The 19,101-nt window shown below is 41.2% G+C and overlaps 2 protein-coding genes across 2 annotated transcripts; both read right to left on the bottom strand.

The window, feature by feature from the left end:
- Nucleotides 1-77: 77 nt before the first annotated feature.
- Nucleotides 78-12,820, bottom strand: LOC139159880 (zinc finger and SCAN domain-containing protein 2-like). The gene is made up of 3 exons (XM_070737319.1): nt 12,760-12,820; nt 5,741-7,826; nt 78-386 (listed from the first exon to the last, which is right to left on the bottom strand). The coding sequence occupies exons 2-3, from the start codon at nt 6,965-6,967 to the stop codon at nt 201-203; spliced, it is 1,413 nt and encodes a 470-aa protein (XP_070593420.1). The 5' UTR covers nt 6,968-7,826; nt 12,760-12,820; the 3' UTR covers nt 78-200.
- A 1,901-nt stretch (nt 12,821-14,721) lies between these two features.
- Nucleotides 14,722-18,102, bottom strand: LOC139159242 (zinc finger protein 436-like). The gene is made up of 3 exons (XM_070736589.1): nt 17,490-18,102; nt 16,473-16,675; nt 14,722-14,968 (listed from the first exon to the last, which is right to left on the bottom strand). Exons 1-3 carry the CDS (start codon nt 18,100-18,102, stop codon nt 14,819-14,821), a joined length of 966 nt encoding a protein of 321 aa, XP_070592690.1. The 3' UTR covers nt 14,722-14,818.
- Between the last annotated feature and the right edge of the window lie 999 nt (nt 18,103-19,101).

Genomic DNA, 19,101 nt, shown 5'->3' with positions numbered 1-19,101 from the left:
ATCAAAAATATGGACAATGCCTTGTTTAGTGGTACTTTCATTCAAGCCATTTTCTTCCTCACAGGGAGAGGCCTGCATTACTGTCTGCTCTACATGGCTTTATTATTGACCTTTTCCTCTCAGTTGACTTCCAGATATCTCCCTTTTTTGCTGATGGAGGAAAAACCATGTAACGTATCCTTGAGTTCTGCATAATCTGCTTATTTGAGCTTGAAATGTTTCTTGATTTTCTCTCTCTTGTCTAACAGCTTCTGGAAGAGGAGGAGAATTGTATGGTTTTCCAAAAGAAAAGGAAAATATTTTGATTTTTCGCTTGATTTTCTTCTCTTTTCAATGTTGCTTTTTATTTCAATTGTCCCAGGTGGTCTTATTGCCATCCTCTTTGTCTGTAAGATTCAAAGATAAATACAACTTTAATTGTTTTTAAAATAATTAGAGCTGATGGTTAAAAAAGAATAAACGTATATATTATAGTGAAAAATCAAACATGCCCCAATACTAATCACTTAAATTATTTATGATTCATAGAAGACTACCGAGATCCATGCTCAAATATCCATTCAAATTCAGTTGTTTAATTGGGTCAATCAAGCATTCTTAGCAATGCAAAGGACTAGCAATTGATACAGTTTTTGGGAATCTGTGTAAATTTGCAATGCATATAGTGTTCTTACTCTGACTGTATAAATGAGAAGATGCAAAATCGTCTCATTCTATAGTAAAAATGAATAATTTTCTTCATTTTGAATGCATTATTTGTGTAGGAACTACACTCTAGGTATATTCTCAATCTGTTCTAGTCTCTTCTCACTATTATCCCCTCATTTTTAATTGCATCTTCTGATACCAATATGCTCCTGTTGCTTTTTTCTTGTCATTCTCAATCCCAGTGTAATCATTATAAATACCAATATAACTGTCAACCTGTCTTTTATTTTCCAGTTACTTTTCATTATATTCCAGCTTTTTTCCTGTTTTTTCCCCCCACCTCTAAAGTCCAAAAGACAATTTTTAAAATCTTCATGAATGTATTTTAACATCCCAGCGAATTCTTCATAAACACACACCTCCATTTTGTCAAATTCAGACTTTCCTTGTGGACTTTGGACTTGACTTTCTATAGATTTGAACACTGGGCTCTATCCAACAACATGAAATTAAAGAGAGAAAAAAGTAGGTTGTACACTTAGCCAAGAAAAACCAAATAGGAAGTAGAGAATAGATACAACGTGGCTCAATAGCAGTAACTGTGAAGTTACTTGAAGTTCTATCATAGTGAACAATCCCCTAAAAAAAGCAAGCAGTATTAGTATCAATTTATGATGCTTTAGAAAGATCACATTTAGGATTACTGCAACCTGTTTTGAATACCACAATATTTAAAAAAGTGTAGTAGAGTCTCTATAAAGAGAACAGAGAAGAGAAATAGGGATGATTAGGGGGCTGGAGGCTAAAAGATATAAAGAAGAGTTGCAGGAATTGGGTATGTCTAGTCCAGTGAAAGGAAGGACTAGGTATGACATGAGAGCCATCTTTCAACACCTGAGGGGTGAAGAAAAAAAGGGTCAACTTATTTTGCAATGCACCAGAAGGCAAGATAAGAAGCAGTAGATGGAAACTAACCCAGGAGAGAAGCAGCCTACAAGTAAGGAGAATTTTCCTGACCCTGAGAACAATTAACCGATTGCCTGAAATGGTATTGGGTCTCCTGTTTCCTCAGGGGTCGGAATAGAAGACCCCCAAGGTCCCTCCCAACTCTCTCACAACCCCCAGTGATGGAGCACCCACAACCTCTGGAGGGAAGCCATTCCAAGAGAATCAACCTTAACTTATTTATTTATTAATTTATTATTTAGATTTGTATGCCGCCCCTCTCCGCAGACTCGGGGTGGCTCACAACAAAGTGAAACAATCTACAACAAATCTAAATTACAGTTTAAAAATATTTTAAAAACCCCATTTTCTAAACAAACATACAGACAGACATACCATTCATGAATTGTATATGCCCGGGGGAGATGTCTTAGTTCCCCCATCCCTGACGACAAAGGTAGGTCTTAAGGAGCTTACAAAAGGCAAGGAGAGTAGGGGCAGTTCTAATCTCCGGGGGGAGTTGGTTCCAGAGGGTCGGGAGACTTTTTCAATCTTCCCACCAGCAGAAAATTGCAGCCACCAGTTTCACAGCGTACAGCACCAGTGGGATTAAATTTGGGCAGGGGAGGAACCTGCAGCACCAGCAGCTGACGCGCTTCAGCCCGGTTGCTTCTCTGCTTCCAGGCCGTGGAGGAAACCAAACAGCCCGACTTACTCCCGGACTCTCCCCCCAAAGCTGCCCTCAACTCACCTCCCAGCTGCTGATTCGATCCTCGGAAGAGCAGAAAAGCCGCTCTTCACCCCACCTCCCTCCCATGAGTCTTCCGGAAAAGGAAGTCCTCTGATCTTTTCTAGCAATTCTGTACTCGATGGTTTTAACTCCTCTATCAGGCATGCTTTATGCACATACGTTGCCTATCTGACTGCCATGTCCTGATAGCGGTAGAAAAACACTCTTGTCCCATCTCTAAGGCGTTTGCAAGATGTATTAATGGTCTCAAATCTTTTTCACTTTTAATTTTATTTTTTTTATTTATTTATTGGATTTGTATGCCGCCCCTCTCCCTGGACTGGGGGGGGGGGGGTTAACAACAGTGATAAAAACAGCATGTAACAATCCAATACTAAAACAACTAAACAACCTTTTTAATAAAACCAAACATACATACAAACAAACATACCATGCAAAATTGTAGAGGCCTAGGGGGAAAGAATATCTCAGTTCCCCCATTCCTGATGGCAGAGATGGGTTTTAAGGAGGTCACGAAAGGCTAGGAGGGTGGGGGCAATTCTAATCTCTGGGGGGAGTTGGTTCCAGAGGGTCGGGGCCGCCACAGAGAAGGCTCTTCCCCTGGGTCCCGTCAAATGACATTGTTTAGTCGACGGGACCTGGAGAAGGCCAACTTCTTTGCAAGTGAGCCTAGTGAAATAGTCAAATGTGATGCTTTTGGAGCAGTTTACATTGAGTTTCAATCTATTGTGTGCTTGTGTGTTGTTGCGTTTGAAGCTGAGGTATTAATTGACAGGTAGAACAGTGTGGCAGATGATTTCATGAACTACATTAAGATCTGATCGAAGGCGACGTACCTCTAAATTTTTTGAGCCCAAAATTTCAAGTCTAGTGGAATAAGGTATTCAGTTCTGAGAAGAGGAGTAGAGTATTCTTCTTGCGAAATATTTCTGGACTCTCTCAATTGTAAATGTTCATGAAGGTTTAAAGAATGACACAATCGTCTTTGTTCAGGGTGACTCTCAGTGGAAATCAAAACTCTCTATATCCCAAAACTTCAAGACTGGTTTCCCACAGCTCCTAAGTATTTATTACATGGTAGCACCATTAGACCAACCACTCTAAGGGAGACATCTTCATTCCTATGGTCTGCATCCAAGAGCCACCAGCATACCTGAAGGAAGAAATGTTACATCTGCTAAATGCTAAAATCCACATTCCTCTGCAAATTGACCTGTACAGAAGTCTCCAGAGACTTCAGTATGAACGGTATGCAGCAGGGTTTAGAAAATGGGGTCTACATAATAGGGATTATAGCCTATATGTAGTAGAAGAAATATTTCCAAAAGGATTTTTAAAAACCAAAACCAAAAAGAGAACAGCCCGTCAAACTATATAGCGGACAACCAGGCAAACAACAACAACAACAACAAGACCTTGGAGATCTTCTAGTCCAATCTCTCTGCTTAGGCAGGAAACGCTACATTACTTCAGACAACTGTTTATCCAACATCTGCTTAAAAATGTCCAGTGTTGGAACGTTCACAACTTCAGGAACCAATATGTTCTACTGATTAATTGTTCTAACTGTCAGGAAAATTCTTAGTTCTAAGTTACTTCTCTCCTTGTTTAGTTTGTACCCATCGCTTCTTGTTCCACCCTCAGGTGCTTTGGAGAATAGCTTGACTCCCTTTTCTTTGTGGAATCCCCTGAGATATCGGAACACTGCTATCATGTCTCCCCTGTTCCTTCTTTTCATTAAACTAGACATACCCAGTTCCTGCAACCATTCTTCATATGTTTTAGTCTCCAGTCCCCTAATCATTTTTTTTGCTCTTCTCTGAACTTTTTCTAGAGTCTCAACATCCTTTTTCCATCATGGTGACCAAAACTAAATGCCGTATTCCAAGTGTGGACTTACCAAGGCATTATAAAGTGGTATTAACACTTCACGTGATCTTGATTCTATCCCTCTGTTAATGTAGGCTAGAACAGTTTTGGCTTTTTTGGCAGCTGCTGCACACAGCTGGCTCATATTTAAATGGTTGTCCACTAGGGCTCCAAGATCCCTCACAGTTACTACTGTTGAGCAATGTACCACCTGTGAATATTTTTTTCTTGCCTAAATGTAGAACCTTACTTTTTTCACCATTGTATTGCATTTTATTTGATAGCACCCAATGTTCAGGTTTGTCAATATACTTCTGTATTTTGTACCTATCTTCTAGATTCCTACCAGTTTGGTGTCATCTGCAAATTTGTCCCCTCGTGCAAGTCATTGATGAAGATGTTGAAGAGTACTGGGCCTAAAACAGAGCCTTGGGGTATACCAGTGCATACATCCCTCCATGTAGATGCAGGTAAAAGTTTAACTTCTTTAAAAATGCTAAAAAACCAGGAACATGGTTAGCCTATAACTTGAAAAAGAAGAATTTGATAAGTAAATTAGAAGATGAGAAAGGATTTATACATTTTCAAAACAAGATTAAAAAATAATTGAAGAATTTAATGAAAAATTATATGATAAAGAAAACTTTCAGAGTGAAAGATAATTTGGGAAGAGCTAAATTAACAAAAGTGCATGAGAATATTTAAAATATGTTTAATGAAAAAATAACAATGATGGAGTTGATGGAGGTGGTAAAAACACAGAAAAAAATAACAAGACCCCTGAACCAGATAGATTACCAGCAGAGATTTAAAAACTCTTACAAGACATATTAAACCTGTCAATGTTATGCGAGTGAGGCCATTTTCCACTTTCCTATTCTCTCCACCTATAAATTTAATCCTGAGAAATGTGACTGTAAACTAAATCAGGCCAAAATTCCAACAATCAATTTCTCACCTACACTTTCAAAGAGAGATTACAAATGAAATTCAAGACTTCTAAAATGTTGCCTCATGTCAATTTCCTTGTGTGCAATAAGGGATGATTTATGCTTGAAGTATTTCTGCCGGCGTGTCCCAACCACAACAGAAGTAATGTCCACAGATTGGACATTTCAAAGATTTCTCCATGGTGTGAGTCTGCTGGTGTCTCACAAGGCTGGAATTATAACTAAAACCTTTCCCACAAAAAGGACATTCAAATGGTTTCTCTCTTGTGTGAATCCTCTGGGGTACCACCAGGTTGCAATTCTGACTGAAAGCTTTCCCACAGATAGGAAATTCAATATTTTTCCTCCCCCCCCCCCAACTTTAAATTTATACATATGCCACATGAACATGTTACAAACATGTACATTTTTCCAATATATGATAAACAGATATCCTAAATTTGCACTGTTTATTTATTTATTTATTTATTTTATTATTTGGATTTGTATGCCGGCCCTCTCCTTCTATATTTCATGTTACTATCCTCCCTCTATCTCATTCGCTTCCCTCCAACTTTTCTCCCTCTCTCCCTCTTACCTTCTTCCCTACTACCTCACTCTCCTTCCTGTGTGTCTTCTGGTGTCTCACCAGGCTGGAATTAACACTAAAACGTTTCCCACAGTGAGGACATTCAAAGGGTTTCTCTCCTGTGTGAACCATCTGGTGTCTCACCAGACTGTAATTATCACCAAAACGTTTCCCACAGTCAAGACACTCAAAGGGTTTGTCTCCTGTGTGAGTCCTCTGGTGTCTCATCAGAATGGAATCATCAGTAAACCTTTTCCCACAGTCAGGACATTCAAAGGGTTTCTCTCCTGTGTGGGTCCTCTGGTGTCTCACCAGACTGGAATTACTACTAAACCTTTTCCCACAGTCAAGACATTCAAATGGTTTCTCTCCCGTGTGGGTCCTCTGGTGTCTCATCAGACTGGAATCATCACTAAAACTTTTCCCACAGTCAGGACATTCAAACGGTTTCTCTCCTGTGTGAGTCCTCTTGTGTGTCACCAGGTGGGAACTCTGACTAAAACTTTTCCCACAGTCAGGACATTCAAAGGGTTTCTCTCCTGTGTGAGTCCTCTGGTGTCTCACCAGGTGGGAACTCGAATGAAAACTTTTCCCACAGTCAGGACATTCAAAGGGTTTCTCCCCTGTGTGAGTCCTCTGGTGTTTCACCAGACTGGAATTATCACTAAAACCTTTCCCACAGTCGAGACATTCAAAGGCTTTCTCTGTTGTGTGAGTCCTCTGGTGTCTCACTAGATTGGAATTATCACTAAAACCTTTCCCACAGTCAGGACATTCAAAGGGTTTCGCTCCTGTGTGAGTCCTCTGGTGTGTCACCAGGTAGGAACGCTGATTAAAAGTTTTCCAACAGTAAGGGCATTCAAAGGGTTTCTCTCCTGTATGAGTCCTCTGGTGTGTCACCAGGTTGGAACTCCGACTAAAACTTTTCCCACAGTCAGGACATTCAAAGGGTTTCTCTCCTGTGTGAGTCCTCCAGTGTGTCACAAGTTGGGAACTCGAACGAAAACTTTTCCCACAGTCAGGACATTCAAAGGGTTTCTCTCCTGTGTGAGTCCTGTGGTGTTGCACCAGGCTGGAACTATCACTAAAACTTTTCCCACAGTCAGGACATTCAAAGGGTTTCTCTCCTGTGTGAGTCCTCTGGTGTGTCACAAGGTGGGAATTCGAACGAAAACTTTTCCCACAGTCAGGACATTCAAAGGGTTTCTCTCCTGTGTGAGTCCTCTGGTGTTTCATGACTGAAATTGTAACTGAATTTTTTTACACAGTCTGCACATTCAAATGTTTTCTCTTTTTTGCGATTCTTGGGTTTGATTGGAATTCTCTCTTTGAAACTTTCCTCACAGAACGGATATTCAAATTGTGTTATTCCTGTGTGTGCATCCTTTAGTATGTCATGACCTCAGAATTTGTAATGAAATGTTCACACAATCTGCACAGTCATATGTTTCCTTACTCATGTGTGTCTTCTGGTGTACCACCATGTTGCCATGCTCACTAAAGATGTAACACATTGGGGTTCTTTTGTGGCTTCCCTCTTGTGTAGTTGGTTCCAAGAATCACAAGGGAAATGTTCTGACCAATTTTTGCTACACTGAGATAGTGTGCATGGCACTTCTCCTGTCTAGCTCCTCAATGTATAAACAGCTGTGATTTGCAACCTCTTCTTTTTCCACAAAAAAGCTGCAATTTTTCCAAAGCTGAGTTTATCAAAAATATGGACAATGCCTTGTGTAGTGGTACTTTCATTCAAGCCATGTTCTTCCTCACAGGGAGAGGCCTGCATTACTGTCTGCTCTACATGGCTTTATTATTGACCTTTTCCTCTCAACTGACTTCCAGATATCTCCCTTTTTTGCTGATGGAGGAAAAACCATGTAACGTATCCTTGAGTTCTGCATAATCTGCTTATTCGAGCTTGAAATGTTTTTTGATGTTCTCTCTCTTGTCTAACAGCTTCTGGAAGAGGAGGAGAATTGTATGGTTTTTCCAAAAGAAATGGAAAATATTTTGATTTTTCGCTTGATTTTCTTCCCTTTTCAATGTTGCTTTTTATTTCAATTGTCCCGAATGGTCTTATTGCCATCCCCTTTGTCTGTAAGATTCAAAGATAAATAGAACTTTAATTGTTTATAAAATAATTAGAGATGATGGTAAAAAAGAATAAAAGTATATATTATAGTGAAAAGTCAAACATGCCCCAATACTAATCACTTAAATTATTTATGATCCATAGAAGACTACCGAGATCCATGCTCAAATATCCATTCAAATTCAGTTGTTTAATTGGGTCAATCAAGCATTCTTAGCAATGCAAAGGACTAGCAATTGCTTCCAGGTGTGGGGATTCAGCTCCACTGATCTTAGAGGCCTAGGTCTTAGAAGAACTTGGACAATTAAAGATAAATAAGGCAATTGGTCCAGATGGCAAGTACCCCAGAGTTCCTAAAGAACTCAGACCTGTGACTGCGACCCCCCTGACTGATTTGTTTAACCAATCCCTTTTAACAGGAGATGTTCCTGATGATTGAAGAATGGCCAATGTTGTGCCTATCCACAAGAAGGGTAGTGGAGAAGAAGCTGACAACTATAGACCAGGTATCTTGACATCAGTTGTAGTTTAATGATGGAGACTCTACTCAAAAAGAAGATTAAATTAATACTTAAGAAACAATAACTTATTGGACCCAAACTAGCATGGCTTTACTGAGGGCAAATCATGTCAGACTAATCTCATTGGTTTCTATGACTATGTCACAAAGGTGTTGGATGAAGGTGGCCCGTGGATATTGCCTACCTGGACTTCAGCAAAGCCTTTGATACTGTTCCACATAAATAGATACATTAGTGAAGAGTGAACCTAATCTCTGATAGTTCAGTGGATTTGCAGCTAGCTGAAGATGCAAATGTTTGTGAGTGACATAGGGGAAGGTTTGGTAGGGAAGTTTTGCCCATTTGCCGATGATTCTACAGCAGTGGTCCCCAACCTTTTTTCCACCAGGTGACCAGTTTCAGAAAGACAATTTTTCTATGGCCCGGTGGGGGCGGAAAGGGGGTTTAGCTTATCGTTCCATTGTCTTTCTCCCCCCCCCCCTTTTTAATTTTGCGGGGGAGTTGAGGTGACAGAGGGAGGAAGGGTAGGAGGGGGCGGTTTCCTGTCTCTTTCCCCTCCTGTTCACTCGGGACCGCCGTTTGCCTTTCAGCAGTTCCAGAGGACAACCCCCCCCCCGTTCCGGCTGGGATTGCAGCAAGGAATCCCAGAGCAGGGGGAGGTGCCTCCACGGACACGGTCACCTTCCTTTGCGATCGCTGCCTGCTTGGAGCGCCCACCACTGCCAGGTCTGGTAATTTTCTTGCAGCAAGGAATCCTTCCAAAAGAAAATTACCGGAGCTGGTGGTGGGGGTTTCATGGTCACACACACACCCTGGCTTCGCTCCCACCCAGGACCCCGAGAATAGGGTGGGGGAGCCTAGCAAAAAAAGAGCTGCACAATGCCAAAGCCTTTTCGTTTGAGCTGCAGGCAGAGCGAGGGCTTTGCAAGGGCTTCGCAAGGAGGAAATAGACCACTTTTGACGAGAGAAGAAAGACAGGAAAGGAAGAAAGCAAGCAAGCAAAGGTTTTCTCAGCCCGAGGCAAATGGCGGTCCCAAGTGAACGTGAGGGGAAAGAGACAGGAAACAGCTTGGCACTCGCCGGCTCCACAGCAGCTGCTGACTCCGCGGACCGGTGCAACATGCCTTGCGGCCCGGTACTGGTCCGTGGACCGGCGATTGGGGACCCCTGCTCTACAGTGTGCAATAGGGTTGATATTCCTGGAGGCATCTGTAATATGGCAAATGATTTAGCTTTAGTAAATAAGTGGCCAAAGCAATGGAAACTGCAGTTTAATGTTTCCAAATGTAAAATAGTGCACTTGGGGAAAAGGAATCCTCAATCTGAGTATTGTATTAGTAGTTCTGTTCTAGCAAAAAGTTCAGAACAGAAGGATTTAGGGGTAGTGATTTCTGAAAATCTCAAAATGGGTGAATAGTGCGGTGATGTGGTAGGGAAAGCAAGTAGAATGCTAGGCTGCATAGCTAACGATATAACAAGCAGGAAGAGGGAGATTGTGATCCTCCTTTATGGAGCGCTGGTGAGACCGCATTTGGAATACTGTGTTCAGTTTTGGAACCTCATCTACAAAAAGATATTGACAAAACTGAACAGGTCCAAAGACGGGCTAAAAAAATGGTGGAGGGTCTTAAGCATAAAACCTATCAGGAAAGACTTAATGAACTCAATCTGTATAGAGAGGGGGCACAATCTGAGGTTAGTTGGGGGAAAGATCAGAAGCAACATGAGAAAATATTTTATGAGAGTATTAGATACTTGGAAATAACTTCAAGCAGACATGGTTGGTAAATCTACAGTAACTGAATTTAAATATGCCTGGGATAAACATATATCCATCCTAAGATAAAATATAGGAAATAGTATAAGAGCAGACTAGATGGACCATGAGGTCTTTTTCTGCCGTCAGTCTTCTAGGTTTCTATTAACATCTGGCAAGGGAACAAAGAATTCTACAAGTGAACCATGGGTTAAAGCCACAAAACTTTGGATATTGTGCTTCCCCGAAGATAAGACAGGCGCCTGTCTTGTAGTGTGATACAATTTTTAATTTGTTTTAGACATAAGCAATTGGAATATAACATTTAAAAGCTGGGAACAAAATTTGTGTTACATAGTGTTATCATTCACTCCATAAAACAAACACTTGTTGGTCAGGGGGAAAGGTCTAATGACCACAGGCCTGGCGAAAAAGATGAGTATTTAAACTTTTTCGGAAGGCAAGCAGGGTGGGGGCAGTGCGAACCTCCTTCCTCCTATTTTTGTCGTCTGAGTCTACCACCTCTAATATTCAACTTTCTTCCTAATTAATCGCTAAAACGTAACTTCCAGAAATAGTCATTATCTCTTATGCCTCTTCATTTTAGGCCCTATGTCTCCCTCTCCTCAATTGGTACCTTGACTCATCATTTTTTTAGTTCTAGATCCCCTAAATTTTTAATTTCTTCTTCCCTTTCATCTCTCCCTTCCAACATTCTAACTTTTTAAATTTTTAACTCATTCTCTATATTTAAATAAATACAATTCTTGTCATCACTATTCCATCTATTGGTTAATAACATTTTAAATTGCCCATAACAAAAAATCCAACTTTAAGAATATTGATTATAAAGATCTTATATTATTCCAAAAATATCAATAATCATCTGAATTCTTTCAATATTAAAGCAGGTCCATGAGTTATACAAATCTTATATAAAACAAATGTTATAAAAAGGGGTAATAATTGTCCAAATTATATATCCTTCCAACAACTGATATATTATAGTCTAATATATTTCCCTTTTTTCTTTATTCTTTTTTTCTATTATTTTTTAATAAAATAATAAAATAATTCTTAAAAAATTATGACATTCCGTCAATCGCTCATTCTTTTAATCTTTCAAATATTTCCCTTCCAATTCTACAGTCATGATCTTTTCTTTTTTTCTTTTCTTTTTCTACCAATAACTTCCCCAACTCATTTTTTTCATTTTGAATGTATTATTTGTGTAGGAACTACACTGTAGGTATACAGTGATCCCCCGTTTATTGCGTCCCCAACCATTGCGAACAGGGTACTTCGCTATTTTTCAACCCGGAAGTCAAAATACCATCTACGCATGCGTGCCCGTGGGCACGCATGCGTAGATGGCAACCGGGAGATCAGCTGCTGGGCGGCTTCCCTGAGTCTTCCCCCTCTTGCTGGCGTCAGCGAGGAGTTTCCCCACCGCCCATGCAAACTCCTCGCTGCCGCCCGCCCTTCGCCCGCCCACGCCGTTCATTCTCGGCGCTTTCGAGCTGAGTCCGGGAGCGAATTCGCTCCCGGACTCAGCTCGAAAGCGCCGAGAACGAACGGCAAGGAACGGCTTGTCCACGCCGTTCATTCTCGCCGCTTTCAGCTCGAAAGCGGCGAGAATGAACGGCGTGGAAAAGCCGTTCCTTGCCGTTCATTCTCGCCGCTTTCAAGCTGAATCCGGGAGCAAATTCGCTCCCGGATTCAGCTCGAAAGCGGCGAGAATGAACGGCGTGGAAAAGCCGTTCCTTGCCGTTCGTTCTCGGCGCTTTCGAGCTGAGTCCGGGAGCGAATTCGCTCCCGGATTCAGCTCGAAAGCGGCGAGAGCCAGCGCCCCCAGGACCCCCAACCTGGGTTTGGGGGGCTGCTAGGAAGCCCTCCATGCCGGCGGCAAACAGCCGCGCCGCCTCCAATCTTCGGCTCCTCGCTAGCGCTGTGGGAGTAAAAACACCATCTGCACATGCGCAGATGGTGTTTTTACTTCCACAGCGCTACTTCGTGAAAACCCGCTCGTTGCGGGGGGTCCTGGAACGGAACCCTCGCAACGAGCGGGGGATCACTGTATTCTCAATCCCTTTTTGTCTCATTTTTAATTGCATATTCTGATAACAATATGTTCCTGTTGCTTTTTTCTTGTCACTCTCAGTCCCAGTGTAATAATTATAAATCCTAATATTTTGCAATGAACCAGAAGGCAAGACAAGAAGCATCGGATGGAAACCAACCCAGGAGATAACCAGCCTACAAGTACGGAGAATTTTCCCGACACTGAGAACAATTAACCGATTGCCAGAAATGATATTGAGTCTCCTGCTTGTGCAGGGGTCGGAATAGAAGACGCCCAAGGTCCCTCCCAACTCTCTCACAACCCCCAGTGATGGAGCACCCACAACCTCTGGAGGGAAGCCATTCCCAGAGAATCAACCTTAACTTGAGACTCTTTCAATCTTCCCACCAGCAGAAAATTGCAGCCACCAGTTTCACAGCGTACAGCACCAGTGGGATTAAATTTAGGCAGGGGAGGAACCTGCAGCACCAGCAGCTGATGCGCTTCAGCCCGGTTGCTTCTCTGCTTCCAGGCCGTGGAGGGAACCAAACAGCCCGATTTGCTCCCGGACTCTTCCCCCACCTGCCCTCAACTCACCTTCCAGCTGATGCTTCGATCCTCGGAAGAGCACAAAAGCAGCTCTGCATCCCACCTCCCTCCCCTGAGTCTTCCGGAAGAGGAAGTTCTCTATTTCTCTCTGATCTTTTCTAGCAATTCCGTACTCGATGGTTTTAACTCCTCTATCAGGCATGTTTCAGGCAAAGATATTGCGTATATGACTGCCATCTCCTGATAGCGGGAGAAAAACACTCTTGTCCCGTCTCTAAGGCGTTTGCAAGATGTTTTCACTGTATAAATGGTGTCAACTCTTTTTCACTTTGCAAGTGAGCCTAGTGAAATAGTCAAATGTGATGCTACTTGCCTTATCAAGATTAGATATGTGCTGAGCCCTACATTAATTTGATTTTAATGACTTTTCATTTATAACAAACCAACGTACAAAACGCAAAATGTACACATCTAAAAGACCAACATACAAGTGGGGGGGATGGGAAAATATTTTCCCCTAAATTTATTTTTCCAAGGAAATATTTTTATTTATCAAAACATGTACATGATAACAGGTATAAACATAAAGAAAATCAAAATAGGTATAGGTAAATTTGGACAATAGGATAGGAACGGTTGGCACACTGGTGCACTTATTCACCCCCCTTACAGACCACGTGAGGTTGATTGTAGTCTGAGGTTAAAGTTTTGGGGGTTTCGGGAACAAACCGCAGAGTCAGGTAGTGCGTTCCCGGCATTGAGCATTGATCATTCTGCTGCTGAAGTTGTATTTTCTGCAGTCAGGTTTGGAGCCATTTACATTGAGTTTCAATCTATTGTGCGGTTGTGTGTTGTTGCGTCAGAAGCTGAGGTATTAATTGACAGGTAGAAGAGTGTGGCCGATGATTTTATGGACCACATTAAGATCAGATCGAAGGCGACGCACCACTAAATTTTTTGGGTGCAAAATTTCAAGTCTGGTGGAATAAGGTATTTTTTCTTAATTATAATTTTTATTGGTTTTTTTTAATAATTTTACAGAAAACAAAAACATAAAACATAAAAGTGTACCATCACCAAACAAAAAAATAAAAATTCCCTTCACCAGGGAAGATTCAATTTTGTGTCCTCCATTTGCTTCATCTCTGGAATAAGGTATTGAGTTCTGAGAAGAGGAGTATTCTTCTTGCGAAATATTTCTGGACTCTCTCAACTGTAAATGTTCATGAAGGTTTATAGAATGACACAATCGTCTTTGTTCAGGGTGACTCTCAGTGGAAATCAAAACTCTCTATATCCCAAAACTTCAAGACTGATTTCCCACAGCTCCTAAGTATTTATTACATGGTAGCACCATTAGACCAAACACTCTAAGGGAGACATCTTCATTCCTATGGTCTGCATCCAAGAGCCACCAGCATACCTGAAGGAAGAAATGTTACATCTGCTAAATGCTAAAATCCTTCTTCCTCTGTAAATTGACCTGTAAAGTCTCCAGAGACTTCAGTATGAACAGTATGCAGCAGGGTTTAGAAAATGGGGCCTACAAAAGAGGGAGTGATAGCCTATATGTAGTAGAAGAAATATTTCCAAAAGGATTTTTAAAAAACAAAAACAAAATGAGAATATCCCATCAAACTATATAGCGGACAACCAGGCAAACAACAACAACAACAACAACAACAACAACAACAACACAGTTGGAAGGGACAATAACAATGATGGAATTGATGGAGGTGGTAAAAACACACAAAAAATAGCAAGAGCCCTGAATCAGATAGATTACCCGCAGAGATATAAAAACTCTTACAAGACATATTAAACCTGTCAATGTTATGCAAGTGAGGCCATTTTCCACTTTCCTTTTCTCTCCACCTATAAATTTAATCCTGAGAAATGTGAGAATAAACTAAATCAGGCCAAAATTCCAATAATCAATTTCTCACCTACACTTTCAAAGAGAGATCGCAAATAAAATTCAAGACATCTCTAAACTCTTGAAATGTTGCCTCCTGTGAATTTCCTTGTGTGCAATAAGGGATGATTTATGCTTGAAGTAATGTCCTCAGATTGGACATTTCAAAGATTTTTCCATGGTGTGAGTCTGCTAGTATCTCACAAGGCTTGAATTATAACTAAAACCTTTCCCACAAAGAGGACATCCCAATGGTTTCTCTCCTGTGTGAATCCTCTGGGGTACCACCAGGTTGCTATTGTGACTGAAAGCTTTCCCACAGATAGGAAATTCAACATTTTTCTTTTTTTCCCCACAAACTTTGAATTTATACATATACCACATCAACATGTTACAAACTTATATATTTTTCCAATATATGATAAACAAATATCCTAAATTTACAATGTCACTTAATTTTTTAAAAAAAATATTTTTATTAATTTTCAAAGACAAACATTACAAACATAACATATGACATAAAAAGGTAGAAGTCTTTGTTGTACAGAAAAAAAGAACTTATTGTTGTTTGAATCAATCCAGAGAATATTTTAAAATGTCTATTACAACTCTCTATGTAAAAATACATCTAGTGAAATATTGAAAAATATAAGATTTAATTATAAGTTAAATCAAAACGAATAAAGTATCTATTACAACTCGCTATGTGAAAACACATCTAGTCATATATTAAAGAATATAAAGACACCCTTTCAGTGCCTCTGCAAACACTCCGTTCTCCTAGCTTTGTTAATGCAAACTCTTTCCATCTCCAAGCCGCCCCTCCCTTTTCTTTCTTCAAAAAAGAAAAAAAAAGAAACCCCTTCATCCCAGCAGCAGCGGTTTGTGTTCGTAAGGTGAAAATAGTTCGGAAGAAGAGGCAAAAAAATCTTAAACACCGGGTTCATATCTCGAAAAGTTCGTTAGAAGAGGCGTTCGTAAGACGAGGTACCAATGAATACTGAAACGTGCCTAGTCCTTTCTCTTCATCAAACCCTTTGTCTTCGTGGAATATTAATCCTCCATCTTATGTAATATTTCCTGCAGCTGCTGGAAATGCAGTCACTGTGTAGATTCCACACAAGAAGTAATGAAACCAATAATTTTAAATTTAAATAACTCTCTTTGATTGCTAAAATAGAGTTCAATTCAATACCGTTCTTATCCCCTCGGTTCCGATGTATTTAATAAAACCTTCCAGGTTCAATCTGACGCTCTATTTAAAGTCTCTATGATTATGTGAGCGGAAGCTGTTCCGGCTTATTAAAGTCCACTCACACTGGCAAATTACTTTAACTTTCTTCTTGGCCTTAAATAAATTTGTAAATTTCTGTATCAATTTTATTTGTAGGAGTATTAATCACTTTACCTTCTTTTTTCTCTGTTGATCCAAGCACTCTGTTAGACTTCTCTGGTTTTTTTCCTTGTTCTTCCTCTCTTCTGGAGGGGCCGCTATGGCCAGGCGATGGCCATTGCCAGGGCCCGGATCTTTCCTCCTGGCACTGCGGGGCAATCCTACACCTTGGGGGTAGCAGCGAATACTCCAATGATGTTCAGAGACCCCCTATTCCGGTTCTGATTGGATCGCTAGATATGGGACCGCCAGGGCGAAAACGGAGGTCTGGGGACGGAGCTCCATCGCCAGCCTCCCGACACAGCTCAGTGGCCACCGGAAGTCCTGCGATGTTACTTTTATCTCCCATCTATTTTCCTTCTATATTTCATGTTACTAGCCTCCCTCTATCTCATTCGCTTCCCTCCACCTTTTATCACTCTCTCCCTCTTACCTTCTTCCCGCCTACCTCGCTGTTCTTCCTGCGTGAGTCTTTTGGTGTTTCACCAGGTGGGAACTCTGACTAAAACTTTTCCCACAGTCAGGGCATTCAAAGGGTTTCTCTCGTGAGTGAGTCCTCTGGTGTGTCACTAGGTGGGAACTATGACTAAAACTTTTCCCACAGTCAGGACATTCAAAGGGTTTCTCCCCTGAGCAAGTCCTCTGGTGTTTCATAACTGAAGGTGTGACTGATTTTTTTTACACAGTCTGCACAAAGGATAATCAAATTGTGTTATTCCTGTGTCTGCATCCTTTAGTGTGTCATGACCTGAGAATTTCTAATGAAATGTTCACACAATCTGCACAGTCATATGTTTCCTCACTCATGTGTGTCCTCTGGTGTACCACCATGTTGCCATGCTCACTAAAGATGTAACACATTTGTGGCTTCTCTCTTGTGTAGTTGGTTCTAAGAATCACACGGGAACTATTCTGACAAATTTTTGCTACACTGAGATAGTGTGCATGGCTCTTCTCCTGTCTAGCTCCTCAATGTATAAAGAGCTGTGATTTGCAATCTCTTGTTTTTCCACAAAAAAGCTGCAATTTTTCCAAAGCTGAGTTTATCAAAAATATGGACAATGCCTTGTTTAGTTGTGCTTTCATTCAAGCCATGTTCTTCCTCACAGGGAGAGGCCTGCATTACTGTCTGCTCTACATGGCTTTATTATTGACCTTTTCCTCTCAGTTGACTTCCAGATATCTCCCTTTTTTGCTGATGGAGGAAAAAACATGTAACATATCCTTGAGTTCTGCATAATCTGCTTATTTGAGCTTGAAATGTGAAAACTGAGGTCTAGGGACGGAGCTCCGTCGGCAGCCTCCCGACACGGCTCGGCGGCCACCGGAAGTCCTGCAATGTTACTTTTATCTCCCATCTGTTTTCCTTCTATATTTCATGTTACTAGCCTCCCTCTATCTCTTTCGCTTCCCTCCACCTTTTCTCCCACTCTCCCTCTTACCTTCTTCCCTCCTACCTCGCTCTCCTTCATGTGTGAGTCTTCTGGTGTTTCACCAGGTGGGACCTCTGACTAAACCTTTTCCCACAGTCAGGACATTCAAAGGGTTTCTCTCCTGAGCGAGTCCTCTGGTGTGTCACCAGGTGGGAACTCCGACTAAAACTTTTCCCACAGTCAGGACATTCAAAGGGTTTCTCTCCTGTGTGAGTCCTCTGGTGTTGCACCAGGCTGGAATTATCATTAAAACCTTTCCCACACTCAGGACATTCAAAGGGTTTCTCTCCTTTGTGAGTCCTCTGGTGTCTCACCAGGCTGGAATTTTGACTAAAACCTTTCCCACACTCGGGACATTCAAGGGGTTTCTCTCCCGTGTGAGTCCTCTGGTGTTGCACCAGGTGGGAACTCTGACTAAAACTTTTCCCACAGTCAGGGCATTCAAAGGGTTTCTCTCCTGAGTGAGTCCTCTGGTGTGTCACCAGGTGGGAACTATGACTAAAACTTTTCCCACAGTCAGGACATTCAAACAGTTTGTCTCTTGTGTGAGTCCTCTGGTGATGCACCAGGCTGGAATTATCACTAAATCTTTTCCCACAGTCAGGGCATTCAAAGGGTTTCTCTCCTGAGTGAGTCCTCTGGTGTTTCATAACTGAAATTGTGACTGAATTTTTTTTGCACAGTCTGCACATTCAAAGGTTATTCAAATTGTGTTATTCCTGTGTGTGCATCCCTTAGTGCAGGGGTAGGGAACGGTGGCTCTTCTGTGACTTGTGGACTTCAACTCCCAGAATTCCTGAGCTAGCATGATTGGCTCAGGAATTCTGGGAGTTGAAGTCCACAAGTCACAGAAGAGCCAACGTTCCCTACCCCTGCGCTTAGTGTGTCATGACCTGAGAATTTCTAATGAAATGTTCACACAATCTGCACAGTCATATGTTTTCTTACTCGTGTGTCTTTTGGTGTACCACCATGTTGCCATGCTCACTAAAGATGTAACACATTGGGGTTATTTTGTGGCTTCTCCCTTGTGTAGCTGGTTCCAAGAATCACAAGGGAACTATTCTGACCAATTTTTGCTACACTGAGATAGTGTGCATGGCTCTTCTCCTCTCTAGCTCCTCAATGTATATACAGCTGTGATTTGCAACCTCTTCTTTTTCCACAAAAAAGATGCAATTTTTCCAAAACTGAGTTCATCAAAAATATGGACAATGCCTTGTTTAGTGGTACTTTCATTCAAGCCATGTTCTTCCTCACAGGGAGAGGCCTGCATTACTGTCTGCTCTACATGGCTTTATTATTGACCTTTTCCTCTCAGTTGACTTCCAGATATCTCCCTTTTTTGCTGATTGACTTTTCATGTAACCTATCTTTGAGTTCTGCATAATCTGCTTATTCGAGCTTGAAACCTCTCTTGATTTTCTCTCTCTTGTCTAACAGCTGCTGGAGGAGGAGAATTGTATGGTTTTCCAAAAGAAATGGGAAATATTTTGATTTTTTCCTTCATTTTCTTCTCTTTTCAATGTTGCTTTTTATTTCAATTGACCGAGTGGGTCTTATTGCCATCCCCTTTGTCTATAAGATTCAAAGAAAAATAGAACTTTAATTGTTTATAAAATAATTAGAGATGATTATAAAAACGAATA

Source organism: Erythrolamprus reginae, chromosome 2 (assembly GCF_031021105.1).
Source record: "Erythrolamprus reginae isolate rEryReg1 chromosome 2, rEryReg1.hap1, whole genome shotgun sequence".
NCBI lineage: Eukaryota > Metazoa > Chordata > Lepidosauria > Squamata > Dipsadidae > Erythrolamprus > Erythrolamprus reginae.
This window is presented reverse-complemented; position numbering and strand designations above follow the sequence as displayed.